Source organism: Stigmatopora argus, chromosome 17 (assembly GCF_051989625.1).
Source record: "Stigmatopora argus isolate UIUO_Sarg chromosome 17, RoL_Sarg_1.0, whole genome shotgun sequence".
NCBI lineage: Eukaryota > Metazoa > Chordata > Actinopteri > Syngnathiformes > Syngnathidae > Stigmatopora > Stigmatopora argus.
Window position 1 is genome coordinate 12,089,096 of NC_135403.1, and position 12,307 is coordinate 12,101,402.

Genomic DNA, 12,307 nt, shown 5'->3' on the forward strand with positions numbered 1-12,307 from the left:
TTTCAATTGGGAGTCCAATCGGCTTGGAGCTTTCCCTCCAAGGATCACCCGAGGACCCGCGCAAAAGTAATTGCTTTTCCGCCCACCGACCTCGCCGGCGACGAACGCGGCCGAGAGGGTAAGGATGCGCCGGGGTCGCCGTGGGACAATTTGCCCCCAAGGCCTTATTTGGCGGAATTGAGACGCCTCCCGATTGGCCAGGGCCGAGTGATGAACTTCGGCAGGGAGGTGGCCCGCCAGACCAGTTGCTATACGTACGTGGTGGAGGACCAAGAAGCGGCCCTGGCGTCTTTAAATATATTTGAGGTGAGACGTTCTGTCTTTTTTAAAGTGACACTAGAGGACGGGGTTATCTGGGTTAATCCTCTTTCCTCAATAAAAAGAAGGGGAATTGAACAAATCCCATTTCAAAGCACCACTGTTGCAAAAAAAATAGACCCAAATGGGTTCTCATGGCCATTTTGTGAGAAAATATGGAGACATTTGGACATCAACGGTGAAGAAAAACGATGGGAAATGTTTTAGCTACAAATGTGTGCAGCTGAAAATTGGGGAAATGTACTATGTATTATTATTTTATGCTATTTTGTTCCTTGAATAGTTGGGCAAAATATTTTGATTATGAAAACAACAGGGTACTACAAAAATTCGATTTCGAGAGAAAAATGTAGCATGAGAATCAAAAAGTAGGTGGTACAGTCAACTTATATATATTTTGGAAATAAATCATGGCCAAAACTATTGGAATAGTTGTAATTCCTTAATGCTTGAAAATATGATTTTACAAAGTTTTTTAATTTTAAGAAGGCATGAAAAAAAGTTCACATTTAGCAAACAAACTGATAATTTGATTATCTGTTAGAGTATATATACAGATTTGACACCAACTATAATTTAAAATTTGTATACTTTTTTTTCTTCAAATTTTCTCATGTGAAGTAAATTGATTTTGTGGCATGGATTAAAATGGTACATGTTCTTACCTGTGGTCTAGTTGGCCGAGGAGGGCGACCATGCCCTGCTGAAGAATCTGGTGGAGAAAAACCCTGAAGTCCTCAGCGAGAAAGACGAAAACGGAGCGGGCCCGGCTCATCACGCCGCCGCGGGGGGCCACGTGGCCCTGCTACGATTTATCGGCGGCGTCTTGGGCCCTCAGGGTACGCCTTCGCCCTTCGTCTCAGACAAAAACCTTGAATGCCAACTGGGTGGTTCATCTTTCTCCTTCTCAAGCTTTGAATGACTGCGATGAGTACGGCGACCTACCTCTCCACTGGGCCGTGGACAAGAACCAGGCGGAGAGCTGCAAGGTTCTCCTAGACCTGCGAGCTGACCCCAATGTCCTCAATGCGGCGCTACTCTCGCCACTGCACCTGGCTATTAGTCGGGGACACAACAAGTTGGTGGAGGTCAGTCATTACGGAAATATTCTGCATTACCATATTTGAAGTCGCACCAACCATATAATGCATCAAAATAATATCTATACGTAAGTCGCACTTTTGGGAAGGATTTTTTTTTATTATCAGAAAGCAAAACCAAGCATACTTTAAGTAAGCATAGTGAAATGGAAAAAAAATAATTGACAAAATGGGCATCTGTTAAAATAAAATCAGAATCGGATTTAAAAAAAACACATAAATCGCACTTGAGTATTCGTCATAGGCAACTATGAAAAAAGGGCGATTTATAGTCTGGAAAATACAATATAGATTTTTTTTTTCAGATTTTGGGGGATTTTTTTAAATGTTTTTGCAGGATTTTTGTCTGTTAGCGCACTTATTGCTAGTTTCTTCCATTTTCAATGTTCATTCACCACACCGAGTTTAGCAAATTAAACAGTTTGACTTTCGCGGACGGGCCACACAAAATCATGCCTGCTTTTTACATGGAGTTTAAAATGAACACATTCCCTGCCATTGACGATGATGGGCGGTCATTACTTTTAAATGGGAAGGGCGTAAAAAGTGCTGGAAAGTTTGGCCTCAGCTTCGAGGTCGGGAAGGGTCGGCGCTCAATCACGCGTCAATCGCGCTGTCGACCGGTGAAATGAAGTCAAGTGTCCGTCCTTGGCAGCTGCTGCTTTCGTACAATACCGTGGACTACAGCTTGCCCGGAGACCTTGGCAACACCCCCGTCATGATGGCCTGCACGCTTAATAATTGCCAGGCACTCAGCTTGTTGGTGAGTTCAAAGTTTATGACAATTGAACTATTTTAAAAATATCGTTTTGCTTCATTTCGGGGTTACAAATGTAAGTGCGTCAAAGTTATCATTGAAATGGATACGTTTTAGCGCTGCAATATTTTCCCCAGTTACAGATTTTCTAGCAAAATGCAATTTTTTAGCTAAAAGTTACAAGCATATTTGAACATTTGAATGAGTATTTTGAAGGTTGCTATTAAAAATGTATTGGTGTGGATAAAGTTTAACATTTTGGGAAGCAAATTCAAGAAATCTTTGATTACGGATTTGGTTGTTTGGGTGCCAAAACATCAGCGGGAGTGAAAAAATATTCGTTTTTGTGCCTTGTTGAAATAAATGCTATGATCTGTGCACTTTTGCTAGCTAAAGCATGGAGCGCGCCTGTGTCAGCAAAACAAACTTGGACACTTTGCGGTGCATGCGGCTGCCTTTACGGGTGCTAAAAAGGCTTTGGAATTCATCCTGAAGGCCGGTAAGGCAACGCGCCAATTACATTCTGGCTCATTTCAATTTTGCTCTTCAGTCAGCACAGAGTAGAAACAAGTTATTTTCCGACAAAAAGCCATCTACTGCGCTTCCTAGCGAGGGTTGTCTTGTCAGAGCGGCGGCCTAATTGCGTTACGCGTGACTGAACGATCCGCCAACAGGAGAAGAGCTGGGCTACTTGGTTGAGAACCAAATCAACTATCTGGACAAATCCAACAGCAGTCCTCTGCATCTGGCCGTGAGGGGCGGCAACATCGAGACCATTGGTTTCTGCATCGACAAGGGGGCCAAGATTGACCAGAAACAGGTAGGACCAGATTGGAAATCGAAATAGTGAGCATTCCCCAAAACAACTGGCGACGCGAGTCTGGCCAATGTAGCAAACGTCATTACGTTTCTGCCATGAAAACCGGCCTGGCGCGATAATGACGACCATCTGCCGGCAGTGTTTTCCGCAAGTGGGCTCGCGGCCAGCCGCTGCACTCGGTTGCTACAAATGACCCCCATTTACACTGTGGTCCAATCAGTAGCCTCCGACTGCCAGTCTTTGTTATCTCATTAAAGTCTTGTGTTACACATCTGAGTGTTCAGCAAGTCTGTCAAACTCGATAAAAAGACGGCCATGGACGACGCTAGACGTCTCATGCCTTTTAGCTGGGAGAGGCTAGCAGACTTGGTTTTTAGTGGGTATATTGTCATTAATTCCTAAAAAAATAAAAATACATCTGAACTAAAATCCAATTATAATAAGCAAAATCCTAACCGTTTATTTCAGGGGCGCAGGTTGCAAAAATGGGGTAATTGATGGATTGTTGTTTGCTCAGCACGACAGGTCGACGCCGCTGCACTTGGCGTGTACGCAGGGTGCCGTGGAGGTGGTCAAAATGATGCTGAGCTCTCATGGCCAAGTGGAGGAAATCATTAACCTCAAGGACGGAGCTTGTCAGACGCTGTTGCACAAGTGGGCTACCGTCACCCCCTTCACCGGGCAGACTCTAGAGCACAGGTGTCAAGGTGGTGGCCTGGGGGCCAAATCTGGCCCGCCGCATCATTTTGTGTGGCCCGGGAAAGTAATTCATGAGTGCCGACTTTCTGTTTTACGATCAAATTCAAATGAAGATTATAGATATATATTATATTTAATGATTTTCCCCCTTTTAAATCAAAATTAGAAATTATTTTAATCAATTTTTTCTGTGTTTTAGTTCAAAAGTCATTTTGTAAAATCTAAAAATATATAAAAAATATTTTCTGTTTCCACTTTAATATGAAAGATAATGATTAAAAGAGATTTTCCCTTACTAAGAAAAAAAGCTCAAATAAACATTGTTTTAGATCTATAAAAACGGAATATTCAGGACTTTTGATCCAGTTCTTTTAATCCATTTATTAAAAAATCTAAATATTATATCTAAAATGGTCCAGCCCACGTGAAATCAAGTTGACGCCTTTGCTCTAGAGTCAGAATTCGGATATTCGAGCCACCATTCTGGCTTCAAAATCGGAGAATTAAAAATTCTGATTCAGAATGACCTTTTTGCTATGACAATTCTGTCTTCATTGTCAGAATTCTGACATTACTTTCTGAATACGACAAATTAAGTCAGAATTTGGACTTTAAAGTCAGGCTCTGAGCACCTATTTTTTTTCTTCTTCTTACATGAATAGTTGTTGTAGAATCATGATATGATAATCATACAAGCACCAATAGTGCAAAAAAAAGAAAGAAAATCCACCTGCTTAAAGAATGACCCTACCTACATATAATAATGTTAACCTTTTCTCATCAGGGCCACAATATTCGACCACGCGGACTTGGCCGAATACCTCATATCTTTGGTAAACATATCACAATTCTACCAAATATTACAGTTATATTGACCTTTGAGCAAATCTCAACGCCGATTTATTAGCTCATAAAGGTAAATTGCAATGACTTGTTGACCATCTGCCGTTGATAGAAAAACGGCTTCAAGTTGACCTCCAGTGATTATTTATTTAAGAATACACGGACTCAAAGTCTATCTTAATTAAAAACCGCGCTGAAACACTAGGGAAGGTTTATGGCTATTTAGTTAATCGGGTAAAAATGATAGAACGTACTTGCATGGTCCCCCAGGGTGCGGATGTGGACTCTGTGGACTGTAAGGGCAACCCGCCCTTGCTTGTGGCGACCAGTTGTGGCGCGTGGAGAACCTTGGCGCTGCTCTTGTCAAAAGGTTGAAACAAGCACAATATCTGTGCGCCGTAATTGGTCGTTCAAGTCTTGTGTGTTCATTTTTTTTTAGGGGCTGACGTCAGCCTGACAGACAAGTTTGGCTGCAACTTTCTTCACCTGGCAATTTTGCAGCCCAAGGGACTGAAGAATGTGCCGGAAGATGTTCTGCAGGTAGATGTTGGGCCACGGGAAGCCAATTGAATCTGCCAAAAGACAAAAAAATGTTCAATATCATGTTACGACTAAACTTGGGTCAAAACAGTAAATCGCACATTAAAACAGAAAAACATTTGAACACGAAACATTTCCGTTAAAGTGTAAAATTCATTTTCTAAGAGCAGAAAATATATATTCCTTGTCACACCCTATTGATAAAACTCCATTCCTATAACCCCCATTTAAATGAAGATGCAAACTATGCCAGGCAATTTGCCGTGTCACCGCTTTAGCCTATTTTGACGATTCCCGCGCGTTTTTATTTCAGCGAAGCAGCGTCAAGGCCTTGCTGAGCTGCGAGGACAACGAAGGCTGCACGCCGCTGCACTACGCGTGCCGGCTGGGCATCCACGACTCGGTGCGGAACATGCTGGGTCTTTCTGGTCAGCTGGGTCTAGCCTGCAAGTCCAAGGATAAAAAGTCGGCGCTCCATTTTGCTGCTCAGTGAGTTGTTTTGTTCGTACCCTCGAAGGTGCTATCAAATGGTTGCCAAGTCCAAAAATGTCAATCGCTGCACTCATTTTACATCGAGAACGAATTTGCACCTCAAAACGGGTTATTGGTTATCTAAAAAAAAATACACCAGGGAACGCTCCCTTTTTTTTAGCAATGGAAAATTATTTTTAACTTGGCAAGCCAGCTCAGAAAGGAAGACTAATTAAAATGTATTTTTAAACCCTTTTCTAACACCTGTTTTGGATGGATTTTTGTCTGAAAAATGGACTGCTATTTTATAAGTCGCTTCCTGTAGTATTTCATAACAGCTTTAAGGTAGAAGACAACAATGGCACAATCTCTTCAGTATTCTGTTTTTATGCTGCCCTTATCCAAGCCCCCCAAAAAGAGCCAAATGTTTCATCTCTGTAATTGGGCAACAGTGATCCGAGGACGAAAAGACAATAAAAGTAAGTTAAGATGTGACATCAATAGCCCATCGGCTTTGCTTTACCTTTTTTTTTTGGCGCAAAAAGCTTTTTTCACGATGAATTGGCCGTGACATCTCCATTACGCGTTGACCCAAAGGCCAGGAATAGAATTCAATTAGCGAGTGGACATGCGCTCATTCCTGTAGCGCTAAGGGGCAAGTGAAGGGCTATGATGTCATACTTAAAAACTGGATTTAAATTGGAATGTACTGCCTCGTTAAGGCGGCGGTCTCCAATTGGGCATCCGTGACCCGCATCAAAATCGCTCACAAAAAATCCTCACGTGGGATTGAACTCCTTTACCGACAGTGACAAGCATAGTGGACGTTATACGTTGCCAGATTTGCAATATTGATTACGGGGGAGTGTTTTCAGCGACGATAGCGCCCTCTAGGTGCCGTGTCCTCCTAGGTACGGCCGAATCAATACGTGTCACCGACTCCTGGAGACCATCACGGACTCCCGCCTACTCAACGAAGGCGACGAGCGGGGTCTGACGCCCCTCCACTTGGCATCCAGAGGGGGGCACACGCAAGTGGTGCGACTACTACTACGGAAAGGGGCTCTTTTTCACAGGTAATAGTTCAAACCGGCGACATAGTACTTCACGTAACTGACTCTTGATTCAACCCGTTGGTAGTGATTACAGAGGCTGGACTTGTCTGCACCACGCGGCCTCCGAGGGATACACCCAAACGATGGATATTATTTTATCGGGCAATATGAAACTGCTGGATAAAATGGACGAAGACGGGGTAAGCAAAAGATGGTTATTCCGTGTCATGATTTGAAAAGAGTTACGAAAATAAGGCGCGTCTCGACAGAACACGGCCCTGCACGTGGCGGCGAGGATGGGCCACGTGGCGGCCGCCATGCTCATGGTCACCTGGGGGGCGGAGTTTTTATTGAACAAGACGGAAACGTCGTTTCTTCACGAAGCGTTGCAGAATGGGAAGCACGAAGTGGTCAATGCGGTCATTGACAGTGAGCGGTGAGTATACGTTTACGTGTATTAGTTATGGAACGGTTTTGAATATGTTTGGGGATTTGACGCTTTCAAATTGATTGACGTCGATGGCTGGTGTTTTAATTATTTGCAATTTCATGGAAAGAGTCCTTCAATTCTACATTGACAACAGCTCATTATCACATATATTAGCAAAAAACGATGATGATATTAATGCGCCTAAATTATTTGAGAAAAAATGTATCGTATCTCAGATATTTTTTTTAACTATGCGCATTATTAAATAACCCAAAAAATATTTTTGCTGGCAGGTGCGCCGAGGCGTTGACTACCTTCAAACCCGGAGGATCCCAACGATGCCCCATTATGGATATGATTGAATACGTGCCCGAAACCTACAAGGTTTGTTATCAGTTGATTAAAATCTGAACGCTACAAATTTGAAATTTCATTTCCACATGGTAGCACCTGTTGGATAATTGCGTGAAGGAGTCAGAAGAAGATCCCAACTGCCACAACTACTACGTAACGCAACCTCCCTTATCATACTTTCTAAACGTAGCCGCAGATATGATCAATTCAAAGTTTCACAGATTGAGTACGACTTCAAGTGGCTGCAAGCGCCTTTAGAATATCAGAAGAAAGCGGACAAGTTGAACCGGGTTCAACCGCTAGCCTCCCTGAACGTAAGTCGTAAAGACGGCTACGTAAATATCGGAGGGGAAAAAATGACAATCGTCTCAATTGTCGCAGGCCATGGTGAAGTACAACCGACTGGGCCTTCTGAACCACCCCGTGTGCAAAAACTATCTCTCCATGAAGTGGTGAGTGTTTGTTTCGTGGTCAGTTAGTGGGTGTGCCTAGCGACCGATCTTTGCGTCCGTCCCGTAGGGTGGCGTACGGGAGCAAGGCGCATCTTCTCAACATGTTCACGTATCTACTGGGCCTACTGCCGTTGACTCACCTCATCGTGACCTTGAGGCCCAGCATGAACATCACGGAAACGGGCGAGCACAATATCACCATGGTGCCCGTCTCGTTTGCGGAGGTAGACGTTGAATCGAGCGGCCGGCTGCTTAAAAGTCATCTTCACCAACATTTTTTCTCCGGGTTGAGCAGCAAAGTGTCTTCCTGTCCTTCTGTATGGTGATGGTCCTGGTCATGAACGTCTACTCCATATTGAAGGAAGTCCTGCAAATAATACAACAGGTAAAAAAATAAATAAAGTTACACTTTCAGTTTGGACACTGTACATGACCAGACAAAATAGGTTAAAAAAAAAATGCAAATTTTGTCTAGAAATTGCCCTTCACCATTCGCTGACAATCAGGCGGCCCTTCTCATTCCCTTTAAAAAAAGATCAGCACATTTTTTTCTAATCCAGTGCCTACAAACATTGAACTAAGGTCAAATACAAAGCAGCAAATTATTGTCCCGTGTTCCACATTGGCACAAAGTTTATTTTGAGAACCAAAGCAGGCAAAATGTCTACTAATTGCTTTTCCTATTAGCGATGGGAGTACTTAAAAGACACTTCCAACCAATTGGACTGGTACTCGGCTCTCAGCTGTCTTCTCTTCATCATCCCGCTTATGTTCAACGCGCCAGGCTCGTGGTACTGGCAAGCGGGAGCCATGGCGGTCCTAAACTCCTGGGTGGGATTCCTCCTTTATCTCCAAAGGTAAGTGGGTGGCTTTGTCTCGAGGTTTCTGGCAACATCTGCTGAATTGCTTCAACTGGGACGCCCGCAGGTTTGAGGGCGTGGGCATCTACGTGGTGATGTTCGGCGAGATTTGCCGGACGGTCTGGAGCATCGTGATGCTCTTCTTCTTTCTCCTGCTGGCGTTCGCGTTAACGTTCTACGCGCTGCTGCTTGACCGGGTAAAACAAATGTGTTGACCGCGTGACGCGCATGGTTTTGATTTGCTCTTCCTGTCCTTAAAAGAGAGAGTTTGAAAACGTGCCGCTGTCCATGATGCAAACGTTCGTCATGATGGTGGGAGAACTAAATTACCAGAACAACTTCCTGGAAGCCTATCTAAACGGGGAGCTTCCATTCAGCTGGGTGACGTACATGATTTTTTTCACCTTTGTTCTCACCATGCCCATCGTCCTCATAAATCTGTTGGTAAGCGCCCCCTCCTCCTCCCCCGGATGCTTTAATGCAATCAGGAAAGATGGGGATAATGTGCGGCTTTCCATTTTACGCAGATTGGTTTAGCGGTTGGAGACATCGCAGAAGTACAGAGAAATGCTGCCATGAAAAGAATAGCCATGCAGGTATGGTTTTTTTAAGGGATGCTTCCCTTTTTAGACACATGCCTAAATATAGGTAGTGACAAAAAAAGGTGAATATAGAAAGATGGATGAGAGAAAGAAAAAAATTGAACAAACATGAAATAATTTTTGTCAACGATAATATTAAAAACGTTCAATAAAAATTCAATAATTTCAAAGTAAGGTAGCATAGTTACTTTCATATTGGAATAAAGAGAAAAGTAATTTATTTACCCACCTCTATCTGAGCTCTTAGCAAGTCTATAGAAGACGTTTCAAACTATGAAAATGGTTTTATGCTCCACCAGATTGATCTCCACACCGCCCTGGAAGACAAACTTCCCTACTGGTTCATCAAACGAGCGGACAAACCCTCCGTCGTCATCTACCCGAACCGCAAGTGCTCCAGGGTAGACACCCGCATGTCTGAATAGAATGCATTTGGAGGTTTTGATATTACGCCGTCTACCTTTCTCAACCGCAGAAAGCTCTCATCTACTTCCTCGGAGGCAACGAGCCGTCTAATGACGAGTGGAAGCGGACCAAGGCAGTGTCGCAAAGCTGCTCCTTGCTGGAGACGGAGCTCAGAAAGCAAAAGAGCAGGTCATAAAAATAAAACAATAAAAAAAATCAACGATTTAACAGTAAAACCACACGAACTAAATTTTACCGAATGCCTGTAAAAGCCAAACGGCATGCATTAGTGGAAAGTGTGGTCATGACACCACTCCAGTCGGTTTCTATTACATTTGGCTGCAATGCATTACTAACAATCTGCTGGTATACCTGTGTAATGGATTTTCAAATGTTGCTCTCCAGGCTGAAGGAAATGTCTGGCGCTCTGGAGAAGCAACATAACCTACTCAAACTCATTATTCAGAAGATGGAAATCTCCTCCGAGGCGGACGAGCACGATGGGCCCGTCACGGTTCGGGGCGCCAACTGGAAGCGGGCCACCCGGCGCACCACCAGTGTTGCCGGGGTGTCCCGATGGGTGCCGCTCATGAAGGCTCTGGGGTCCAAGCAGACATAAAATATAGAGAACTACAAGTAGGAACCAAACAAAAAACCTATGTTGACGCTAGACATTTAACCAAAGTAGCAAACAAGCTTTACAATAGCAAAAAAGTACCAGTAAAAATTGCACAATTCAAGTAGCTTCTGCACCACCAAAAATCAAAAAATTCCACTCTGTAATATCGTACTTTAAAAAAAAACTAAATAGTTACATTATTAAATAGAATGCAAAGAATTAAACGGTTTGTGCTTCAATGTGCTTCTTTGGCTGTTCTCAAACTAATATAACGTTAACATGTAATGATAATAAGTAATGACATTTAAAAACAAAGAACAGTAATTATGTGGCGTTGCGTGGAAAGAAGTTGTAATATTATTTCATTTTTGTCAAATAATACGTGGCTGTGGGTACTGTTTAATGAATTGCCTTTGTGTATTAATTAAATGTTTGTGTTTAAAAATCCCATTCTTCTCAAAGTGTAGCTATCAGTAGCATTAGAATTTCAAGGGAATTTTTTCGTTATTTACTAGCATTAAGCTAAGAGCTCATTTTCATTTGCCATTAAACTTCAATTTTGACTGACATTTAAGACTTACGAGCCTCTTTTTTGTTGATTTGTTATTATTAGTTCACTGCCAACGGGTGAGCTGTAGCTTGTAATGATGAAAATAGCATTATATCATCATCTTAATTGCCTTTTTGTTTCCCCTGAACGTCTTTGCTGATGGACAAATGTTCACGCCGGCTTAATTAGGGTGCCAAATGTTATAAAGCATTAAATAGCAAGCTTTGTTTCATTGAATCAATCTTGCCAAAAACAAGTCTCTCAACTACGTGTAAGTCGTGTGTCACTGTAAACGTCCACTCTTCCGCAATAATTGTCGTTGTGCTTTACGAGGCGTCAAAACGACACAAGAATTACAGTAAAGAATGCAGGGTAAAAAAAAATGGAAAAAAGATGTTATTCCGGTCATGCCAACGCGCCAGATGTCATGGGAACGGCAAACAGCTGCTCCGTGTGCGGAAACACGATCCCTCTGTGAAAGCTCCCCCAGGATTAGACGCTTTTGATAAAAGGTCCTTAAGACATTTCTATCACTGATTTAACAACATAATAAATAAAATAACAAATAAACCAAGCAAAGTATTGATTTAAAAAAGGGCAGATCAATTGTGGCAATCTGTCTAAACCGCCTTAAGAAAAACAATCTCACGTTGAAAGTGAATGAGAGGAGACTTTGTGGTTGGCTGCGAATGGCTACATTGGTTTAACACCGCATCAAAATTTTGCCTTTGCCTTTCTTGGTAGGGAAAATGAAGCCACAATGTAAGTCTTGTAGCCCATCCAGTTGTTTAACTTAGGAAGAAGTGTCCAAGTCTCCTCAAGAAGTGGGAGGGGAAAGCACTGCGCAGATGTCGGCTTTCTTAAATGACAGCCATCGCCTGGCCAGGGGATCGTTTTAGCGCCGTGGGTTCGCCTTGTTAACGTCCCAACGTCGCCAAAGCTGGCGAACGGGCGGCCATGTCCGCCGGCTGGGACGAAGAGGAAGCGGAACGTGGATTAAAAGAGACCCAAAGGGATGCGGCCAATGCTCGCGAGAGGGCCAGGATGGGGGTCTTGAGCAAAGCATTCTCTCGGCTCAAGACCACCCTGCCTTGGGTGCCTCCGGATACAAAGCTGTCCAAGCTGGACACGCTACGGCTGGCGTCGAGCTACATCTCGCACCTCAGGCGACTGCTACAGGAGCGCCCGCTGGATGAAGCCTTTGTGACCAGCACAAGTCTGGTAGGCCAGAAAATTCCATATTATTAATTACACTAGCCAAACAGAAATTCCAACAAATTCAAATACTAATTTGCACAGAATAGCTAAAAATTTTCTGTTCAGAGAACATAAAAACAAACATTGATTATCACAGTCTTGCTTGAACTCATTCTTTTCCAATCCAGGTAACATAAGAGAGTATGTGTTGCGCTAGGTATTGAAAGAAGAAAAT

General features: G+C 43.1%; 1 protein-coding gene and 1 long non-coding RNA gene across 5 annotated transcripts in view; one reads left to right on the plus strand and one right to left on the minus strand.

Moving 5' to 3' along the window:
* On the plus strand, positions 1–10,720 carry trpa1b (transient receptor potential cation channel, subfamily A, member 1b). Its single transcript, XM_077624458.1, has 28 exons — positions 1–118; positions 202–306; positions 995–1,157; positions 1,231–1,406; positions 2,074–2,181; positions 2,566–2,674; positions 2,850–2,995; positions 3,513–3,649; positions 4,479–4,527; positions 4,808–4,907; positions 4,977–5,077; positions 5,391–5,566; positions 6,460–6,624; positions 6,689–6,803; positions 6,873–7,039; positions 7,327–7,417; positions 7,481–7,540; positions 7,609–7,701; positions 7,769–7,839; positions 7,907–8,063; positions 8,135–8,224; positions 8,527–8,696; positions 8,767–8,896; positions 8,961–9,143; positions 9,227–9,295; positions 9,601–9,702; positions 9,777–9,895; positions 10,112–10,720. Exons 2-28 carry the CDS (start codon positions 211–213, stop codon positions 10,323–10,325), a joined length of 3,357 nt encoding a protein of 1,118 aa, XP_077480584.1. The 5' UTR covers positions 1–118; positions 202–210; the 3' UTR covers positions 10,326–10,720.
* The window catches only part of LOC144091807 (uncharacterized), a 42,401-nt gene continuing 31,355 nt past the window's right edge, over positions 1,262–12,307 (minus strand). For all 4 annotated transcript variants that reach the window (XR_013305857.1, XR_013305855.1, XR_013305856.1 and 1 more), the window contains 3 exons: positions 7,980–8,206; positions 4,792–5,109; positions 1,262–1,374 (listed from right to left, as the gene is read on the minus strand). This is a non-coding gene — a long non-coding RNA (uncharacterized LOC144091807). The remainder of the gene's footprint in view (positions 1,375–4,791; positions 5,110–7,979; positions 8,207–12,307) is intronic.